Source organism: Drosophila mojavensis, unplaced genomic scaffold (assembly GCF_018153725.1).
Source record: "Drosophila mojavensis isolate 15081-1352.22 unplaced genomic scaffold, ASM1815372v1 contig_231, whole genome shotgun sequence".
In the NCBI taxonomy this organism is placed as follows: domain Eukaryota; kingdom Metazoa; phylum Arthropoda; class Insecta; order Diptera; family Drosophilidae; genus Drosophila; species Drosophila mojavensis.
This window is the reverse complement of record NW_025318772.1, coordinates 6,163,447-6,186,801: the sequence shown is the minus strand read 5'-3', so window position 1 is coordinate 6,186,801 and position 23,355 is coordinate 6,163,447. Positions and strand designations below refer to the sequence as shown.

The 23,355-nt window shown below is 42.8% G+C and overlaps 1 protein-coding gene across 2 annotated transcripts; it reads left to right on the top strand.

Annotated features, from left to right (window-relative positions):
• Positions 1-17,253, top strand: LOC6575131 (pituitary homeobox homolog Ptx1). 2 transcript variants are annotated; one of them, XM_002001113.4, is made up of 4 exons: positions 1-562; positions 8,679-8,819; positions 9,851-10,104; positions 15,283-17,253. In XM_002001113.4, exons 1-4 carry the CDS (start codon positions 37-39, stop codon positions 15,865-15,867), a joined length of 1,506 nt encoding a protein of 501 aa, XP_002001149.3. In that variant the 5' UTR covers positions 1-36; the 3' UTR covers positions 15,868-17,253. The 2 variants fall into 2 exon arrangements, with proteins under 2 accessions (XP_002001149.3, XP_043863900.1); XM_044007965.1 differs by having other exon boundaries at positions 8,664-8,819.
• The last annotated feature ends 6,102 nt before the right edge of the window (positions 17,254-23,355 follow it).

Below are 23,355 nucleotides of genomic sequence, written 5' to 3'. Positions count from 1 at the left end.
CAGAGCTTTTCCACCATTTTTCCGACATATTTAGGCATGGACCGCGCCGGCGCCGGCGGCTGTGGTGCTGCTGGTGGCGGCCTGGGTGTCGTCACCAGCTCGGCCACCGCCCTCGGTCCGGGCGGCATTGCGGGCGGCGGTGGTGGCGGTGGCCTTGTCAGCGGTGCGCTCAACGGCCTGGAGGCCATGTCCGCCGAATCGACAGGCCTCTGCCTGCAGGACTTGGTCAGCGCGGGCACCGCCAATGGCGCCGGCTCGGCGGGCTCGGCGGAGAGCGCCACCACCACAAGCACAGCGCTGAGCAGTGGCAGCTCCACTGTCAACGGTGGCGGCAGCAGCGCCTCCGGTGCCGAGCATCTGCACAGCCATCACAGTCTCCACGACTCCAGCTCCTCGGTCAGCATCTCACCCGCCATCTCGAGCCTGATGCCCATCAGCAGTCTCAGTCACTTGCATCACACGGCCGCCGGTCAGGATCTGGTCGGCAGCTATCCGCAGCATCCGCATCATGCCGTTGTGCCGCCGCACACACCGAAGCACGAGCCGCTCGAGAAACTCAGAAGTAAGTACCGAATAGAGGCGATCCCCATCATTTTGCTACAGTTTATGGGGCCAGCTGGGCAGGGCCTCGCACCCAAGTCAATTTCTTGGACAATTTGTTCTACAATTTATTTGTCGGAAAATTGGGGGACTAGTCAACCGCTCGCTGAGCATCTAACAAATTTACAAGTAATTAATGCGGCCATATTTCACAGAGCGTCGCAGTTATGCGGTGCGTATGCGTGATATTCTCGATGAAGCTTCAAATTTATATATAAATATACATATGTCTGTGCATGTGTGTGGGTGTGTGGGTGCGTGTGTGTGTGCTGCATATTGTTGGTCGCATCTTCAACAAGTGTCAACATTCACATACTCGTATTCATTGCGTATTTTTGCAACTGTCAGCAACAGCTGTCGGCATTTCAATATTCATCCGCTATGGCAATCATTCACGCTCTCAATACTCTTGTACTTCATCATTCATGCGATGCTCGTAAATTTCTAAACAATGTGCAAAAATTCCTGCTGGCCACTTGTCGACTCTATTCAAACCCCAACCAACCTCTGCCACTGTCACAGCCACTGTAACTGCCAATGTAATTCTGTGACAACATCCACGCCTCATGCATATTCATAATCATTGTGTAATCATTAGCGCATAATCTTCATAAAAGCGTAACAAAGGCGAACGACAACAACAAAATACATGAAAAAAATGGGAAATAATACAGAAGAAGAAGAAGAAGAGCTAAACAAATTTCACTTTTGCTGCGCATGTCATGGCTAATTGAGCACCCTTCTGGCGTAGTGCCGAAGGCAACACTGTTCCCATTTCCCATTCGATTTCCCGTTCCCAATTTCATTTGTCTGTTCTGTGATGCTGCGAAGTCAGCTCCGAGGGTCGTTCGATGGCTGGAAATTTGATATGTGTATTGTAGTCAAGTGTTTGTTGTTCCGTTTAGGCTAATTGTTATGGGAATTTGGAAGCGGAAAGACAAGCAATATGTTGCTTAGGTGAATGCTCGAGATGATCTCTCAATTGCATTGAATGAGTATGATATTGGGCTTGAGAAGTTTTTAAATGCAATAAATACAAGCTGAATAAGTTTATTAAATGTAAAATATATTCCCCTTAACTAGGTAATACCTTAATCATAATATTTTAATCTTATAAAATTGGTTTAGTTAAGCATAGCGACGTAGCAGATCCGCATTTAAAAGAGAACTCCGATCTACAACTGACTTTCAAATATCAATCCTCAAATTTTTTTAGTTAAAATAATAATAATCATATAATGCCAAATTCCTATATTTATAACATACCAGTAAATTAGGAAATAATATCCAAGTCCCTTTGAACATCATTTTAGTTTTTACGAAATTGGTCTCAATTTCCCTAATTAAACATAATTTTGGATCTACATATCTACATCTGCATATATGCATTCCATTTCTTTAATCCAAAGCTTTCTCCCTTTCGGCATGACGTCTATGAATGCAACGAATTTGTTTAAGCATCGCATAAGAATTTGTCTGACTTAGCCGAGAGATTTGTTAGCTGTCCCCTTTGAACCGATGCCCTAAGCACCTGCCTCTGCCGGGTTAACAGCCTCACAAACTTTGCACTCTGCAGCTATCCAGTAGTAAAGTGGGCGGGGCACATGGCGGTTGGCATTGTGGTCGCAGCTGCCTGGCCATTTATTTGCGTGCCAAAACAATTTAACACAAAAATTGTGCGCATTTAAAATATGCACGAGTGCAGTTATCCTTTGACATGCACACCAGGACACACACACGCACACAGAGAGAGACAGAGAGAGAGGGAGACACAGACAGTTGGAGCTGCAGGTGCGGACGATGTTGGCAACAAATTTCAGTCTGTTGCTATTGTTGTTGTCGTTATTGTTTACGCTCTTGTTTAAATAATGGTCGGACAACGTGCCCGCTGTCTGCTGGCCCGCTGCACACTGCAATTGCCATTGGATTTTCAATTATTGGCCAATTTAATGGTTAGCTCTGCTTGCCGCACCTCTTCTTCTACCACAGACATTTTTTTGAAACTTAAGTTCTATTTGCGCAAGTATTTATATGTGTGTGGAATCGTTGGTGTTTGTTTTGCTTTTATTATTGCAGTTTTTTATGAGCCACATAGACACGTACACACACACACACACAGTCAGTCGCACCTTTTGAATTCGTTTTAGTTGCTTGCTTTTCTATATATTTTAAAATATATTTTTATGGCTTCTGTGCGTGTTTTTATTTGAAATTTTGCGCTCAAAGGATTTCAAGTTCACGTACAGTAATTTCTACCCCAAGTTTTATACACTTTTATTATTGTTGTATATGTGTATGCGAGATGCAGCGTGTAAAACAATAAAAAGTTAATGCTTTTTAATACCCCGGACTACAACTCTTTAATGTCGCTGCTGAACGACTGGCAGCTGGCCATGTTTGTCTAGCGAGCTGAATTATGTTGTCAACAGCTGCCAGCGCGAATGCTCAAGAGCTTTCGCTCTGCTATATATCCCTCTACTAACTACAGCCGATTGTGCTCATTTTTTATGAAATGAAACCCGAATCGCAGCATTATCCTGCGACCTTGCATCGCTCACTTGCAGCGGCAATTAGACACTTATCTGGTCACAAATATCACAAAAACAAAAAACAAAAAAAAACAAATTAAATGAGCTCTACTTATTTGAGCAGAGCAAAGACAAAGAAAGCACATACAACAAACCAAAATCAGAGCAGTTTACATTTTGGCTGCTATGCAAATAATACAGCATTGAGCTACACCTTTATTGTTGTTGTTGTTGTTTTTGTCTTTTTGTTTATTGTTTATTATTACGAGTCCGAGTCCGAGTCCTTTGCGTGTTTGCCAAGTTGTTACAGAAACAGAAACAGATACACGCATAGATATGGTAGAGCTAGTATTTGCCTACGACAATGTTTGCCGTTTGTAGCCCTTGATAAAATATGAAATTGCCGGCTGTATCTAAGTGTAGCTCTAGCTATACTTCTATCTGTATCTGTATCACTACGTGTATCTGTATCTCTAACTGTGGCTCAGAGTGCGAGAATTTTCTGCTCGACTTTTCTGATGAAATCTTGTTATCTAATGTGCCTGCTGTTCATATATGTATATTGTAGCATACATGCACACATACAGACATACATCTGTGTGGCATTTCACTTAAGTCGGTGTTGTTGTTTGAATGGTTGTTTATTTGGCCAGTGCCTGGCATAAAGTGTTAATGGCACGTGCAGCTCCAGATTCGGCATAAGCAAGCCGTCTCAGAATTTACTCTAGGCTTAGATAATTTGCAGATGAAATAGAGGTCTTTAATGTGAAAGTGATTCAAGGAGTAGATTTGAGTATTTAGAGATATATGATATTCAGATGGAAAATATAAGCTGGGAAAGTATACAAAATAAATCTAAAAGTATAGCTTGAAAATGTTCAATGTAGAGCAGGATATCAGAACAGCAAAATCTGTTTTCAAACGTAGCCCAAAATCAGTCTACTGAGGGAAATATTAAAAGATCAGAGCGCATATGCGACGCGGCTACAGATACAGATACATAACCTCAGTTTGCTCAAGGATGTGCGGCCTGTGCGGCCTGTGCGGCTACTTTAAATTCAACGTGTGGCATGTGGCATGTGGCATGTCTCAAAATTTCTTTATGAATATAAATACGTTTTATCGATTTTTTACTCGCCAGCCATTTTGTAATTTGTATCTTTAAGGATGTGGCTGCTGCTGCTGCTGCTGCTGCTGTTATGCTGGCACTTTAAGCAATTTTCATCATCAGTGCATTTTCTCGGGCAAATCTCTGGAAAATTGCGCACATATGTCAGAGAACTCAATTGGCAAGGCAAAAACAAAGATCGCTGTACAATTGCCAAGCAAACACCCCATAAATTGTGGACGACCGCACCAATGATAATCACCCATTGGTGACGCCCACTTCTAGTTTTTGCGCCATCTCCAGCTGGAGTGCTGCGAGCTGTAAGGGCAGAGCAAAAACTGCCCATATATCAATCCTGGTGCACAGACCTAGACATGTGGCTGCTCTGTCTTACTCTCTGTCTCTTTGTCTTTCTCTCTCTCTCTCTCTCTCTCTCTCTCTCTCTCTCTCTCTCTCTCTCTCTTTGTCAGATGGCACTGATTTCGTTTATATAAATTATAATGTCATTATGGCAACGAAGCAACTCCCCCACTTGGCTTGGCTGTGTCCGCCCCCCTCTTGCAGCTCCGGCGATAGCCACAACTCGACCACGACCGCAATTACAGCGCAGCTCACTGGAAAACTTCGCTGCGAAAGTTTGGGTTACGATTACGGGTTTTCTTTGGTACTCCACAGCCGCCTCTTTCTCATTATCCGTATCGTGCAATTTCGTAAAAATGTCGCATTAGAGATTATCTGAGGCAACAAACTTGCACGGACTGGCCAGGCGATGCCCAGACTTCTGGCTGGGCGAGCGGGCAACCGGTCGAGCAGATGGGCAGCTGGGCAAATGACCCAACGGCATCAACGGGAGCCAAAATTTGAGCTGACAGTCGAGAAAATTACGGAAAAGGCATTGCAGTGGAAAACTACAACGGAACTCGAGGCCAGCGTAGTGAAGCAGAGCAACGACAGTTGCTATTGGGGTCTGCATGTCTTATCCTTATCTGCAGGACGTCGGCTAATGAGCTCGCCGGACTGCCTGACTAGCTGACTGGCTGACTGGCTGACTAGCTGGCTGGTTTTGGCTGGCATGTCTGGCCGGGATTCGTTGGGCTTGGACTTTGGGGCCATGTCAATGTTATTGCAGTGATTTTTATGTGTGTGTGCGCTCCAGCCAAGTCCGGCCAAGCTCATTATATGGCCATAACGTATGTCCTTCCCGTCGCACGTCCCACGTCCCACGTCCCACGTACGGCCATTGTCATTGTCTGGCTTGCACAAAAGCAACTATAAAGGATTAACTTTGTGGATTGTTGTGATACACCCGTGCTTGGCTTGAGGCTCGTATAGAAATTAAGTTTTACCCCTCGAACTTAATTTTTACAGCATTTTCGGCTAATTTCAAATGGGGGACTCTCACTCATTTCGATCTCAGTGACATCTCGGCACACAGAAGACAATATGAACATATGGCCCACAAGAACCTGTCGCATATTAACACTTTCTGTTTGCCCCGAGCAAATGTAGCGTGAAATTGGAAAATTATATAGATATATATTTATGTATATGCATATGTTTATATCTGGTGTATTTATGTGGCGAGCAACCGCAGCGTTTAACCCTTTTCTAACCTCCCCGCAGCCGAGTGGTTTAATTTTGGGAGAACAATGAAAGCAACTAACTTGTCAAAACAGAAGCAGAAGCAGCAGCAAACAGTAGGAAAAAAGGGTCCAACGCTCTGACCAAAGGATTCCAATTCCGATTACTGCTTAGAGCTGTATCTGTGTTTGCTATAACTGCATGTGTGTATGTGTGTGTGTGTGTGTTTGCTTGCGCATCCCAATTCAACTGTCACATTAATCGTTTGTTTTTGGTCACAAAATGCTACAAGTAAACGTTGGCATTTTTCTTCCTCATTTTTTTTTAGTTTCGTTGGGTTGTGCTTCGTGTCAAAGGACGCGCTCTCGGGGCGTACGTTTTGTCCAGCTTCCCATATATAGAAATGTACACGGCCAGGCCAGGGCTGGTTGCCTTTTGTGTGCACGATTGTTTGTTTGTTTTGGTCTAGGTTTGGGTCCTCCGCATCCTGCGCCTGGGCTGTGACAGTGCTCGGGCTGGATAATTTATAGCTGCCTGGCTCTCTCTGGCGACGGCTCCCTTGACTTGCCTTGCCTTGCCGTGTCGTGTGTCAAAGTTTTTGTGAAAACGGGTGTGTGGAAAATGTTTATGAATGAATGCGACAAATGGCCAAATGTGCAGGATATAAAAATCAAAATCATTGCTTGGGCAAACATTTATTTCTCGTTTTTCTGCACGATCATATTTGCAGCATGATTAATAGTTGCGCCCTCTGCTAGGGGTGTGTATTGACTTTTGTATTGCTATTATTTTTAGGGCTTGGCTCAGCGATTCGCTCATTTGTTTGCTTAAACGCCTCTGCAAAATGGCCGACAATAATAATATGACTAAAGACACTGACACTGACGCTGACGGTGAGGCTGATGCTGATGCTGAGACTTCGGTTGACACTTGTTGTCACAGCGCACTGTTGACATGGCTAAAATGTTCAGGCAACGCCCACCAGATAGACACACTTGCTTAGCCATTCGTATTGACACTTGCCACTCTCACATGCCGCGAACCTTGAAAAACATTGTAAAACTCGCGCAACAACTGCGCCAACAAAATGTCAACGCCAACTGACAGACGACAACTATTTCCATTTGAGATGAAAAGACAGAATATAAAAAAATCCAAATTCAAATTAGTCGGAAAATTAGGAAAATTTGTACAAAATATTTAAACAAATAAAAATCGCTGCGGTACGTGCTTTTCTCTGCGTTTTTTAGAGCGCATCGTTAAGAAAATATTTTTATATTTCCCATCCAATGGAGAGGCTAGGGGGCGTACGGCACAGATGACGTTGGCGACCCATTTCACGGCACATGCTCAGGTTGAAATCGGGCACAACAAGAACAAGAACCAAGCACCAAGCAGAAGAACAACAACACTACAGCAGCGGCTATTAAGAAGCATTTCGGTATTTAAGGGGCGATCGGATCATTAAAAAACTTGCTTCAAAAAAAAAACGACGACTGCATATGATACAGACATTGAGTAATCAGGAAATATATAGTTCCAAAATAAATATATACAGACATATACTTCAGTCTATGAGATTTTTATATTTAGCAGTCTGTGAACTTGAGACTGAGATTTAAAAACCAGCCTCAAAATTTAAGCGATTGTGTTGTAATAGATATTTCATATAATGAGTTTTAAGTATGCTTTCGTTATATAAAAGTCTATGATAAAATTATTTTTTGTGTCTAGCATATAGACCGTTTGCAGATCTTAATTGTCAAAGTCATACTGAATGTTTAGATTTAATTAAGACAGTAATCCTTCTATTATTCATTATAAAATATAGCGAATAATACATCTGCTTATCACTACTTACTCGCAAGGGAATACAACTCAAATCCCTGCTATGATTTGCTAAAAATATAAATTAATTGAAAACAAACACATTATGGATAACTGAATGTCTACCCTATAGCGTGCCATTGTTAAGAGCATAAATTAAAGAAAATACCAAATAATTAATTGAGCTGCACACACTTGCCGAATACAGAGATAGATAGAGAGAAAGAGAGAGAGAGAGAGAGAGTAGTGGTTGCCTTTAGGATCCGAAACATTAATGTTACCCCCAAGTACCCTCCGGGTTTCACACCAGCATCGAGCTAATTGTTTCACAAAAATGTCGCAGCGGGTGTTTGCAGTCAGGCAGCCTGGCAGGCACTTTAAAAACCACATAAAACTGACAACATGTGAAAAGGCCATAAATTAGGCAACGAGCTGGCGAAGGAAGTCCATAAGATTTAGTTGGCGATGGCCAGGAAGTCGGGACCTCTGCCATATGGGCACACACCTCAAGGTGCGCAGACCCCAAAAACCGAATATCAATTGTCTGGCCATAAATCTGCATTCGAGGGAAGATGTCAAAGGCTGACTAATTAATATGAAATTCAGCGTGACTAACTGCAATAATTACAGCAATTATGTATTATAGGGTAGCCCAGCGCACGGCTCATTTGAGTTCGATTTATGAAGCAAGACTCGTCTTAATAGCTTTATCCCGCACTTATGCAAGCATATATAACGGGCAAAGGAGGCCCTGTGGCCTTAAGTTTTCATAATGCTCGCTCCTTGGAGCAATTAACTAGCGCACAAAGTCCTGGCTCTCAGCTGAGAAGACCAGACACTCGTGCACTTAATCGAGCTAACCAAAAGCCCATTTAAAACTGTTCCACTGCCGGCGGGGCCATAAATCCGTTTATGGCTCTTTCAGGAGGCGCATCTTGTGCGTAACACTATTCCCTTGAATACCTTTAAAACGTTATGTTAAAACATTAATTTTTTGTATATTTCTGTGCCCTTTGCTGGTTTATTCTTTTCAGTTTGGGCCGAAACCGGTGATTTTCGTGATAGTCATAGCTCCATGACCGCCGTAGCAAATAGTTTGGATAGCACACACCTAAATAACTTTCAAACTTCGTCATCGTCAACCCTAACGAATCGAAGTCGGGATCGCAAAGATGGTAAGTAGACAGCAATTGATTAAGACAATCTATGAGATAAGAGCTGTTTTATGAGCTTATATAAGCAATTTGACAATCTTACAATCTCAACTAAAGCTTAGCTAGAGCAATTGGACTCCGAACTTTCAAACAGCTACTGTTCGAAAGATTAGTCAGATTATCAATGTTAACTGAGATCACTAAAATTAGATTTGGTGAGCAATCTCTCGTGCTAATCGTATGAGGCCGGCCGAACTACCCGTAGCACTGTGGAGTGACTGCGCCGAGTGACTGGTTATTGATTTTATACGTGCGAGTGTTAATCGATAAGAAACATAATTTATAATAATTTTCGAAAGCATGGCCAATGGGTGGCACGTTATAATTGTGATTGGGGCAGTGGTTATGAGCAGTGGTAGGGGCAGTGACAGAGGCAGGCGGAGGTGGGGTGTACTGGTTGACTGGGTTGAGTTGAGTCTTGGCCTTTGTCGGCGAAAATTTACTCACTCGCGTCCGTTTAGTTTTCGATTAGACTGCATTGATTTGCGACTTGATGACGACGTTGTCGAGCCACCGAAACTGATATTTCATATGGGCAGTCATTTAGCTTATTTGCTTAAGTTTCGGTGTTCGGCAGCGACAACGACAACGGCAGCGACAACAACAACAATAGCGACAATAGCGACAACAAAGGGAGAGCACACCGCCATGATCGATGACATGCGCGGAACACACATTAACGGGTTGTAAATCTGGTAGCAGCCCAAAACTAGGCTAGCTTTGCCGGCGGCCCCCGTTTGAAGTGCCTGGCGCACGGCGCGGAAGTGGGGATGGGCTGTGAAGTGGGAGCTGGAGTTGGAGTTGGAGTTGGAGTTGGACTTGGAGTTGGACTTGGAGTTGGTGTTGGGGTGAGCTCGATTGGGGGCTTGGCGTCACTTAAAGGTTGCATGGCAATGAGTAACGGCAGCGGGACGCAATCCAAATGCTAACTGACTTCCAGATTCTAGATATACCATAAAAAGAGGTTATTCATGCAGATATTTTGTTTATAGGCAATCGCAGCGTCAATGAGACCACAATTAAAACGGAGAACATATCAAATTCTGGACACGATGAGCCGATGACAACCAGCGCCGATGAGCCAAAGAACGATAAGAAGAACAAACGGCAGCGACGACAGCGCACGCACTTCACCTCCCAGCAGCTGCAGGAGCTGGAGCATACGTTCAGCCGTAATCGCTATCCGGATATGTCGACGCGTGAGGAGATCGCCATGTGGACCAATCTAACCGAGGCCAGAGTTCGGGTGAGTAATTCAATTCCCATTTCATATTAATTGCACAATCAAAGCCGCAAATTGTAAACAACAATTGTGTGCGTCTGTATGTGTGTGCAGGAGTGCATATGTGCATGTGTGCATGTGTGTGTGTGTATTGTGCAATTATGCGGCAATTACTGCGGCGGCAACGGCGACTGAGCCAAAATGACCGCAATGCAACCGCAGCACGTAGCTGCCACCAATACGAATGCACACAGCAGCAGCACAAACAAAATGCCAGCGCCAACTCGTAAATATGCTCCTGCCCCAACACACACACACACACACATGGACACCCTCTCTCTCTCTTGCCGTTTGAATTCGCGCGGCTTAAACGCTCACTGGCCAAAAAAGCCGTCGCCATTTTGCGCTCCGTTGCTGCAGTAAATTTATGTTGCATCCACAGTCAAGTGGGTTGGGTGGTGCGCTGTTTCGGGCTTAGCCATTGCAGTGCCACAGCGGGCAGTGGGCAGTGGGCAGTGGCCATGGCGCAAAGTTGCCATAAATTGCCGCCTCGATTGCGGCTAAAACTTTGGCGCAGTTTGCAACAGCCGCCGCAGTCGAAACGGGGCAATATTTTTATGGCCCGCTCGCTGTGTAAACTGGGCCGAGAACGCGTGGCTTATCAAAATGCCACCGCCGCTATTTGAACATGCCACGCCAATAGCCCAACAGCTATTGACAGCCTCAAGCATTTGTATGACCAAAGCAACTCAAGATAGTCACTGCAGGCAGCCGAGTCAGCGCGAGGGGAGAGAGAGGAAGAAAGCAACTGGGAGTTGATTGTAGAAAGCAACACACGCACAACAGTTGTAATTGTTTGTAAACGATAGTTGGTAAACAATCGGAGGAGTTGTATGCACATAGGTGGCGCCAAGCGGCAAATATGCGTAGCCAACACATACATATGTATATAGCCGGCCGATAACTATATTATATCTATATAGATATCAATTCGCTGTGCCAGTCTGTCAGTTAGACAGTCAGGCAAGACAGCGACTGCGACAGCGACACGACAGAGATACACTTTAGATATGACTTTGGGGACAGCGCCTCGACTTGCCCCGGATTGATCGATCACGCTGATGATCATCATCATCATCGGCTGTATTGATGGGCATTGGCGACACAACGCCAATGGGTAACGTTTCATACATTTATGAAATGCAATTAGCTGACATATATAAAACACATCTGGCAGCTACAGAACGAGTACAAAAACTGTTGACAAATTGCTGGCACCAATAGAGCAAATTATATTTCATGGCTTTTCTATGCAAATTTCAATGCTACTATTGGGCATATGTCTGAAATTCGGTCTAGCACAGCACTTGAGCGGGGCCACTATAAAGAAATTAGCTGCGGCGGCCCGGAAACAAGTGTCTGACACCAGGAAGGGCAGCCCTGCCCGGCTGGAGTTGGGAAATTATGTCAATCTAAACATGTGTTGCGCTCAATGCATAAAATATTGATACAGTTTGTTTTATGGTCCATTATATGATGACAAAAGGTTTGCTGATGGCAAAGGGGTTGGGGGCAACTGCAACCCTCCCAGCAGCCAGCAGCCAGCAGCCAACACCCCAACCACGCGATAAAATGCAAAACAATGCGAGGCAATTTGTCAGCAGCTTTGGATGAGTTTCTGTGTGGCAGCGAGACCGCGAGGGTTGTTTAATGAATTAGAAACCGCATGAGAATTAATGATCATGATCGTGCTGCTGTCTCTGCAGGGGCAGGAGTACGAGGGGCCGGGCGGGGGGTTAGTAAAAGGCAAAATAACATTTGACTGCAATAATAGCGTAGGCAATAAAATTTATCAAATATACAAAAGGATTACAGCTCGCTCGACGCGCATACATATACCTATATATGTATAAATCTGGGTGGGTTTAAAATTGTCAAAAAAAAAAAGAAGAGAAACGGAAAAGAGAAAAGTGGAAAAGAGCAGCAGCGTCTGGGCAAACAAAGCAGTCGCTGCGACTGAGCTGAGCTAGGCAGGAAATGTGGCTGCTTCTTGGACGGACATCCCTGATAGCTACTAATCTGAGGATTTACATGCGCCGGCAATTATGGCAATATGTTCGCTTGTCTGCCGAAGGTTGACTTTTTCTATTTTTTAAAGCATTACTGAAATACAAATGCATTTCATTCAATTAATAGACAGACTCGCGCAAGCATTTGTTGAGCACCCAATGGGGCAGAGTGGAAAAATTGCAATTGAAATCGCAGCACGAACTGCTCCCTGTTTTTTTTTTTTTTTATTATGGTCAGGTGTTGGCAATGGCCTGGAAACAAACAAACATTTGGCTGTCTATAGAAAAGCCATTGCAGTGGCGGCATAAAAAGAAATGGCCATAAAGGTGCCACAATATGGGCAGTTAAGAGCTCGAATGGGAACAAAACAGAATTGAGTTCTAATTGATTCTAGGGAAACAAATAACTTGTATTTTTAATATTAAAAATTCAACTAAAATTAAACTCAACCTCTTCATTAATCAACTCCACAATCGTATCAACAGGCTGTAAAAAAAGCTGTATACAAAAAAAAGCTTGATTAGTTAAGTCGAAAAGGAACTCATAATCCGAAGCTCTTTACACTTTAAGCATATTTAGGCAGCGGGGATTACAAAGCTTTAAAAATTCAAAAGACTATCTTGATAAAGCTGTTAACTCTTTATTAATATTTAAACATCGCATTTATCATTTTATCTTGATTTAATTTTATCTAGAGAGCTGCTTAATAATTATCTGCTGAGAGGCTAGCTCTCATAAGCAAGCAATCAACGGCGTTACGCCCTTTGGGTCTCGTAATGCTTATCAATATTGCTTGCAATCAAAATGTTCACTTCAATTTCAATTTCATGCTGTCCAAGCGCTGCCCCGCTAGTATGAGGGCCCACTTGGACGACAAAGGCAACGGCAACGGCAGCGGCAACGGCGATGGCAACGCCAGCACCAACAACAAGAATTAAGCAAATAAAAAACGTATTTAGCTGCAATTTGTGGCCATCAATCAAAATGGCAGCTCTTCACTCAAAGAAAAGACCCCTAGCTAAAAAAAAAGGCCACCTCAGTTCCATAACTTTTGCCACATGGTCACATTGACAGTGCGAGCGTACCAAAAAAAAAAGAATGAAAAAAAAAGACTGTCTACTTTTTGTTTTTTAACAACTTTACCTGATGAAGCGCAGCGCAACACATAGGAGAGATGCAGGCGGGGCAGGGAAGCGCAGCGGTAGGAGGTGTCATTGACGCTTTCATCAAAACCAATTAGGATTTTCTGCTTGAGTCAGCTCTGGATGCTGGTTGATGCTGGATGCTGGCTGAAGTGCCTGCCCGTTGAGTGGAAAATTGCGCTGGTTTTTCACACACACACACACACACACGCGCATATCTATATGTATTTTTTGTTACTTTTTTTCGTAGTCTCTCTCTGCAGTCACATCAATTTGCCATCATGCAAACGTTGGCATTTTTTTTACTTATTGGCCCAAACTTCAACAACTTGCTAAATGATACGTGAAAATGACAGTTGACGAGATCGATGACGTTAGTTTTGCCATCATCATGATGCCGATGCCGATGCCGATGCTGATGATGATGATGATGATGATGATGAAGCTGCAGCAACTGAGCAATGTACCTTGACAAATTGACACATTGCCCTGGCAAGCGGAGGGGGGGATATTGAAATTGGCCCGCCTGTGATTTATGCGCCGGCCAAAGGTTGCATGCAGCTTGAAGCTGCCTTTCTCACGCTGCCAAACTTTTTAGTTACAGCTCTATTTGGCCTGGCTCATGCGTTTTCAATTAACTAGCGCAACTAATTCGATTAGGGCAATTGCCGAGCAAATAAATGCGCATTAAATTGGCTCGTGGCAAACTCTTTGTTCCCACAAAACAAACAACAAACCTTGCAGCATGCGACATGCTTGCTGCATGCTTCATGCTGTATTCTGTATGCTGTGTGCTGCATGTTGGCATCGTTTAGGCCCAGTTTTTGCATACGAGCTGCGCGTGGCCACAGTTAGTTACGCAATCGGCAGGCCATAAATTTGCAGCCCCGTTGATTTAAGTACAAGTGTGGCAAGGCGGCAACAAGCGGCAAATGCGTTGCATGAAATGCGCAAGGGCTGCAGCTGGTTTAATTACCTGAACCACTGCCATTTACCATTTGCCATTTGCCTTTGCCCATGGCTGACTGGTGGGAAAACTTAAAGCGCTATTTGTTGGCCGGGCCAAGCGAGTCTTTAAGAAGAGAAAAGAAAACAGAAATCTCATCAGAAATGCTGGCAACGTCTGCACAGCGCGCTCTGTGCCTTTGTCATTTGCTGTATCTGTATCCGTATCAGTATCTCTGTATATATATTCCCCTATATATGCGTATCTGTATCTGTGGCTGAGTATCTCAGTATCTGTGTGCGCTGCGCAAACTTCAGCAATAAATTACAAAGTTGCCATTTTGTTTTTTATCTACTTGCTTTGCGCTTTTGCTTTTGTTTCTTTTCTTTTTTGTGTCGTTTTGCTTTTGCTTTGTGTACTTTTTGTTTGCAAAATAATTTTGATTTATTTTTCGTGCGCCGCGCTCCCCACAGCCGACACACAACCCTCTGGCACAGCTCGAATGCTGTATACTGTGTCTTTTGTTGTTGTTGTTGTTGTTGTTGGGGGTGGCACGACGAGTTTATTTATATAAAGCTCTCCATTAAAAAGGAAAGGCAGCACAAAGACAGCCACAGCGCAGCAGAGAAACACCAGCTAGCAGAATGGCAGCAGTATTTATGTATATTTGTATTTATAATTACTGCACATGCGTATTACGCAGCGCCCTTTGGGTTGTGAGGGGTTAGGGATGGAGATGGGGATAGAGATGGAGAATGGGAGCTGATTTCGGCGGGGGCTGCATTTTGGGGGAGTTTTTCACACACACACACTCACACACACACAGTCAGCATACAGACGGATACATAAATTTTCAAGTTGGCGGCATTGTTATAAATTATGCGGCACGAAGGCGCAATAAAAGAAAATGGCTGCCGTTGCCAGTGGCAGTGGCAGTGGCAGTGGCAGAAGCTTTTAAAACTTTAACCAACTTGCTAACAAAGTGCTGCACGTCTGTCTCTAAACTCGAGCTCATTGTTTGCTTTCCTTTGCTCTCCATTCCAGGTGTGGTTCAAGAACCGACGGGCCAAGTGGCGCAAGCGCGAGCGGAACGCAATGAACGCGGCTGTGGCGGCGGCTGACTTCAAGTCGGGCTTTGGCACACAGTTCATGCAGCCGTTTGCCGACGATTCGCTGTATACGTCGTATCCGTACAACAACTGGACCAAGGTGCCATCGCCGCTGGGCACCAAGCCGTTCCCCTGGCCGGTCAATCCGCTCGGCTCGATGGTGACCAGCAATCATCACCAGAACTCGGTCAACTGCTTCAATACGGGCGCCAGCGGCGTGGCCGTGAGCATGAACAATTCAATGCTCCCGGGCTCCATGGGCTCCACGCTGACCAACACAAATGTGGGCGTGGGCGCTGCACCCTGTCCGTATACAACACCCGCCAATCCGTATATGTATCGCGCCGCCGCCGAGCCCTGCATGAGCAGCAGCATGTCCTCGAGCATTGCCACATTGCGGCTGAAGGCGAAGCAGCATGCCACCGGCTTCAGCAGCCCCTATTCGGCGCCATCGCCAGTGTCGCGCTCCAACTCCGCCGGACTGTCCGCCTGCCAGTATGGCGTGACCGATGTTGTCTGAGAAAACGCACTCGGTGCTCTGCTTAATCAGCACCAGCACCACTTGCAGCACTTCTCCGGCCAGCACAATGGCAATGCCATGCAGCAGCATTTGTCCAACAACAACAACAACAACAACCATATGTTGCACGGCCACAATAGCAACAACAACAACAACAACAACGGCCTACTGCTGGATCACAGCGACTTGGGTCTGGGCGGAGGGGGCGGAGGCGGAGGCGGCGCTGATGACGGGGGCACAGTGACCCACAACGATGACAACAACAAATCGCCATTGGGCGCCAATGGGTTAATGTCAGCGGCCGCGAATGCCGGTGGCGCCTCCAGCGGCAATGACAACGGCGACGATGTCGACGAGGATGTCATTGATTGAGCGATTGCTAAGTATATATAAACAAATGAAATGATAGCTACATATATATATACATATATTTTATATATATATAGTTATATGAAATATTTAAATCAACGTACTTATAATATAAATAATAAACGATTTGTTATTGTAAACCAGCAAAAGCCCAAAAAAATATAAAAAATTTTAGAATTAAGTGTATTTAATTAAATTTTAGATGGAAAAAAAAATAGCGCAAAAGCAGCATGAGCAAATGAAACACAACTTTTTTGAAGAACAATAATTACATTTATAAAACAAATAAAAATAATAATACAAACAACAACAACAAAAACCCACAGACGCAGAAAAAATGGGATAGGCCGAGTTTTTGTGCAGTTTTAATTAGTGGGTATTAAGCGGCAGTCGGAAAGGCAGAAAAATTAATTACAAATTGATAAATGTGTTTTATGTTTTGCGTTTCTGCATTGAGATTAAATGCCAATTATGTTCATTTAAATGAAAAAAAAAAAATAAATAAATAAGTAAAGAAAAAAAAAACCAAACGTCTATGTAGAATATTAAGTGTTTTGTACATATAAAGCAAATAATTATAGGCAGCAAGCTGTATTTATAAGAAGTAGTTCGCTCTTAACTAATGAACTAACTAGCTAACTATTAACTAAATAGCAAAAAGTTCAAGTTATCTGCAAAAATTTTTGACACACAACCAATAAGTCTTTGCCCAATGTGCATCAGCTAAAAAAAAAAAAGAAAAAAAAAACAGATTTAAATAAACAACAAAAAACTATGCCAATATATGAACAAATACTTTGTTTTGGCAGCACATATACCAAATATTTAAAAGTTTATATATATATATATATATATATATGTAATGAAGCGTATCAAGATCAAGTCAAAAATGTATTGTAAACAAACTATATCAAAAGTCGTAGCAGTTTTTAAGGAGTTGTCTAGTCGTATAAACATCCAGATATAGATCACAAAAAAAATTAAAAATAAAAAATAGAACAAAATATAAAAAAAAAATACAAAAAAAAAACAAAGTCAACAATATAAATATAAATATATTTAATAATTGTACACTTAACATTACTAGTTATAGAAATTAAATCAAAGCAAAAGAAAAACATAAAACGAACAATAAAAATTATGGAAAACAAATCGAATCAAAAATTTTATTTATAAATAACAAATGAGTTTTCGAGAATTTCAAATTAAAAAATCAAATTGTAATTTATGCACAGAGCCTGAATGTGGCCTCAAATCCAACATGGGCATCCGTTCGGTTGGACCCTGGAGACTTGGCCTTGCGGTTGGCAAGTGTTTAATTTAGCAGGAAGGTGGTCGGACCTGGACCATCCATCAATTTATTCATTACAATGAAATTATGTCGAATTTATATGCACCCCACCGGCCAGCCCACTGAGCGCTGAATGACAAACGCGAGCCCCCGACCACCCCGGCGGTGTCGACCACCGTCGTTCGCCTTTTTCTGGTGGTGCGCGGGGTGGCTGAAAATCACCGCACAATAAAAATAATAATAAAAGGACATGCTAGGGCTGCTCTTATTGTTGTTGTTGGTGTTGTCCTATGCAAAATGCCCAAATGGCATTGTCAGCCATGGGGGGTTGGCGTAGCCGCCCCTTGGCCCCGGGTTGAGGGTGGCCATCAAATTTGAATTTCATATGCTGGCTGCCGGCTCACTTGCCACTGATTGAAGGCAGGCTAATAAAGTGAGAGGAGCGGCAAGCGATGAACGGTGAGTGGGAAGAGCGAAAGTAGCGGAGATGCGGCTGAAGAATGACACCCCGCCGCGTTAAGCGTCGTTCAATGCCAGATGGAGGGGGGCGTCTGGGCGTTTCAGGGACGGGGGCCAACCATTTGATTTATTTTATTTCCCATTCTGCCTGCTGTTAATGTTTTAATAAGATTGATTTTATTGCGACCGCGTGGGTGTCTGCACGCCAAAGTCAAAGGGTTAATAAGTTGCCTGCCCGCTGTTTAAGAACTTTATTAGTGCCATGAGCCCCCATTCCTATCGCCCCCCTAATGCCATGGACCGTGGGCAATTGCAATTGCCATGCACGAAATTAGCAATTAAATTGCTTGAATAAACAGCCAAACGGCTTTTGCCCACGAACGGATGAGCAGCTGACGAAATGTTTGGGGTGTTTGAGAAGTCCCTAAACTGAACTCTGTTCAAGTTTTGGCAACTAACAATGCCAGACGAGACAGAATGAAGCCTGAGAATGCTGTTATCAGAGGCGCCACACTCGGCAACATGAATGTATGACATTATTCTTTGGCAATGCGTAATTAACTTTTTGGCGTAATTAATGCCGACTCTAATTATGGTTAATCATGCTCAGCCTGGCACAAGCAGCAATATATATGGGCAGCAATTAAAATCAGCAACATGCCAACACGCTCATACATATGCAGCAACTGCAATGACACTAGCTGAAAGTGGTGATGTGTGGAAAGCAGCAAATGATCTGTGAGCGAAATGCAAACATTTGTTTAGGTTTTTTTTTTTTTTGTTAGTAATATATTATGATAAATTAATAGAAGGCATTGGACTATAAGCAGTAATAACAGAAGAGTTGATGCTTCTAATAGCACTAATAGTAAAAATAATAGCAAACACAGTTGTTGTTGTAATAAAAGTAGTTAAAAGTATTAGAATAAACGTAGTACTAGTCGTAACAATTATAAGAGTCGTACCGAAAAACTATTAACAGTGGCAGCAGATATTATAATATAAGTATGTAGTAGCAATAGTAGTAATGATGGTAGCCAAGTTTACAACAGCATTGGTAATAGTAGGTGAGGTAGTAGATATAATATAGTACAGTATAATATAGTATAGTAAGTGTAGTAGTAGGTGTAGTAGAAGATGTTGTAGCAGATGTATTAGTAGGTGTACTTGAAGATGTAGTAGTACCTCGTAGTGAAGATAGCAGCAGAAAAGATAGTAGTAATTGTTGCATTCAAGATATCAGCAGAAGAGAAAATAGTGGTAGTAAAGTAATTATAGTTGTATTAAGATGATTTTTAGAAGTCGGAATAGTAATAATATAAAAGTGTCATCAGTACTGTCAATAAAAGTTCTAGCAACAATAGTAGGAACGGTTAACCGCAGTAAAACTGTTTGCATTAGGTGTAATATTTGTATAAAGCGTAGTAGTAAAAGTTTATGTATAATGCTAAAAATAATATTTAGTAGTATTACTTAATACTGAAAGTACTAAGAGTACAAAATATTAAGCTCAACTATTCACTTTATAATTCTTACTTGCTTCCAAGTCAAGGAATTGTTACGTGTCATAATTAATCGTACCGTTATAAGCCAGTGTCATTTGGATCCAGGCAATACATAATACATATATATATATGTACATGCATATATATGTACGTACATATCTGAATATGTATGTATTGTATGTGTAAGCACATGTTTAAAAGCTGCGCCATCTTGAAATAATCTTTAGAGAACACACGCACAGCAGGCAAAACAACAACGATTCGCTGTCAGCCATTATTTGCCTGCCAACCTTCCGATTTCGGATGCCTTCGCTCCCCGCCTCTCCTCCAGTAACAGCTTCCACTCACTCGCTGCTCAGGCAGCAATCAGACAAGCAGGCAGATGGAGCTGCTTCAGGCTCGACTTGGCTCGTTGGCATCATTCTCCATCATTTAGTTTGTCAGTATGCGGCAGCTTCATCATTATTATTCCGGTTTTCTTTGCCTGTTGTTGTTGTTGCTGTTGGTGTTGTTCTTGTTGCCTGATTCGTTTAGTGTTGTACATAGAAAGTCGTCATCGTCATCATGAAATGCTTGTTGTTGTATTTTTGCCTTAGGTACTTGTCTTTCTTAACTCATTGCGTTGGCAATAAATCTTCTGGGCCTCTTATCTTGGCACGCACAGTTTTTGGGGGCCTCGGACTTTCGTGTTCAGCTCTGGCATCATTGCGCCTCGGCCGGGTTAACTAAATGTATGGCACCTGCTTAGCCATTGTCATTAGAGCTGGGCCTTCACTGAAATTTCAATTTGCAAACACTTTTTATGAGCCATTGCTGCAGTGGCAGTGGCATTCGCTTTAGGGCTCATTAAATGCAAATGAAATATGAGCCAAAAGCCAAAATAATTCGCAACTTATAAACATGCTGCCCGAAAATAAATAAAGCAAGCTCGCATTGTTGTGGCCAGGCCCAAGCCATTTACGAACCCAACCGAGCCGGACCATACCATGTCTCTGCGTCTTGGTCTCCAGGCACATGTTGCCTTTTATGGCAGCAAAAAAGGGCGCACATAAAACACGACACCATTTTGTTGTGCTTATTGTTGTTGTTATTGCTGATGTTGCCATTGCCATTGCTGTTGCTGTTGCTGTTGCTGTTGCTTTTGCTATTCCTGGGTCCGCTTTATTTATTTCAAATTTACTTTTGGCCATTTTATGTTGGCAAATTTTGACCTAAAAATCATAAAAATTGTAATCAAAATGCAGCCGCGCACACAATTTATGACCAGAGCAAGCCGGAAACAATATGAGCGAGACAAAAAGCGAAAGATAGAGAGAGAGGGAACGAGAGTGGTTGGGCAAGTTCTAATAATGTCTAAGCGCGAGTCCAGGCCGGCAGCTCGAAGCTTGAGGCTCAGCGCTTATGGCTTTTTAATGGTGCCGTGTGTCGGTTTTGTGGCAAATAAAATGGCGCACATTAAAAGCATGTTACGAGGACCAGGAACGATGTAGCCATAGCTATAGCTGGAGCCAGCAAATGTAGGAGCAGCAGCATCAGCAGCAGCAGCAGCGGCAACTGCATTGGCTGGCTGTGTGGGGCCACTTGGCATGCTATATTGAGGTCATGCATCGTAGCGTTGGGTAAATAAAAAATACATAAAAATATTTTACGAGTCGAGGCAAATGCTAAGGCAGGACTAAGTCAACGAAATGCAATAAAAATGGCTGGCAAAATAAAATTGACAATATTGTCATGTGCGAAGATTTGAGAGAAGCAACAACAACAACGACAACAACAACAACAACAGCAGCAGCAGCAGCAACATCAATGTGAGCTACAAAATGAGTAAATTTTAATTTACTTAAAAGGCATAAATAAAAATCATTTGAGTATGGCATTCGGTCTACTCATCGAGCTACAAACAACAGCCGCCCTTTAGCTCCACACTCGACTCGTCTCGACTCGACTCGACTCCTGCATGCTGAGTGTGGAGCCAATGATTATTCTGGGTTTTGTCATTTCAATTCGCATTATCCTTTGCACTTATTTTACTACTTTGTGCGCTGCTTTGCCTCCGCCGTACCCCACTTTTCACTGCCAGCCAATTTATACAGATCTAGCTCTGAGTGTGTGTGTGTGTGTGTGTGTTAGGGTGTGTTTGCGTAATGGCGGGTGTGTAGTCGTCGTCGTTGTCGCTGCCGTCTGCCGAGTAACTCGCATTGTCATTGTGCAAATAAAATATGTCACGACTCGCCCACTCCAGAGCTGCGTGCCCGCTATCCCTGGCAGTACTTTGTGTGCCTCTCCCCGACCCCTGCGACCTTCTCCTCCACTAAAACCGAAACACGCCCCCTTGCTGCAAGTGTATGAGTGTGTGTGTGTGTAGCTATCTAACCTTTTGTTGCCCATTGTAGTCATTGTACACCACACACAATGAGCCGCACTATCGGCTGCTTGTTTCTTTTTCCCCATATAGCTATGAAAATCGCTTTTATATAAACTTGAATGAACGAGCGCCGAGAATGTAAATTGGATACAGAAATTGTTACATTTTCGTGCACTCACACACACACACATACGGGAGAGAACTCTAAATAAGTAGATTGTAAAGCGCTACTGATGCAATACAAATCTTTATGAAGTTTTTTTCTCAAGATTCTATAAATGGACTATCTGAAAATAACAAGAGTTGACACTATTTAACTTTAGCCTTTAATATAAAAATTTGTAATTTCAGTAAGTTAAGATATTTTTGTTTTATTTCATTAAAATTTCAGCATCCTATATATCCCCAACAGCCCAAGAGCTCTTCTATTACATCGATTACACTAACAAAATATATATATAGATATATGCACATATCTTAATCAATTCCTTAACACTTTTCCATTCCATATCCCATTGCGCTGCTCTCTTGACTTTTTCCATTTTGCGCTTCATCTTCATCATTTTCCATCTGGCCAAAACAATTCGCTTTTCACCTTCCACCTAAAACTAAACAAAAGCTAAAATCCAAATCCATGATTTCAGCTACCAAATCCTTTTCAAAGCTGCAACCAGGTGAAAAATAACAAAATATGTTTTTATTTCTTCTTTTTTTCACTTTTTATTATTTATATCATTTTGTACATTTTTGTAAAATGTTTTTGGCGCAAACTAAACTGACACAAGCACACACACACACACATACGTGGGGCAACTGTAAAAGACATTTTCCGCTTGCCTGCTACTAGGTGTGTGCATGTGTGTGTGTACCTCTGTGTGTGTCGAGTGCTTTTTGGCTAAATGCGAAATCGATTGGAAAACAATTTCCAATTTTTAAAGAATTATCGCCGCCATATTCGCGCGTGCTATACTAAATCACACATAAGCAACCTCTAAATCTGCTACCCAGTACTCACACACACACACACACACACACATATACACACACAGAGAGAGGGCGAACAAACCTTTTGGCGCAGCTTTTCCTTTTTGGCTCGTTTATTTCTTTTTTATTTCGCTGCTTCTCGTGGCAATATTTTCCATTTCATTTTCTGCGCGGTTTGGCTTTGGCTGCATGGCTGACTGCGTCTCCGTGTGTGTGTATGAGTGTGTGTGTGTGTGTGTGTCATCTTTACCGCAATAGCAGCATTACATAGACCATTCCACATACATATTCATATATATACATATGCATTCATATATATGTATGTATGTACCTAGTATATAGAGACAACCCGCAGCCATTTGCTTTTATGTGCCGTTGGGTTATTGCACCTTTGACTTTGAGTTGTTGCGAATTTTTTTTCTTTTTTGCCCTCTTCGCTTTTTTTTTTTTTTTTGTTTTTGGGCCACGTTTTTGTTGTCACCCGGGACACCCACGAGCCGCTTAACGAACGTAAG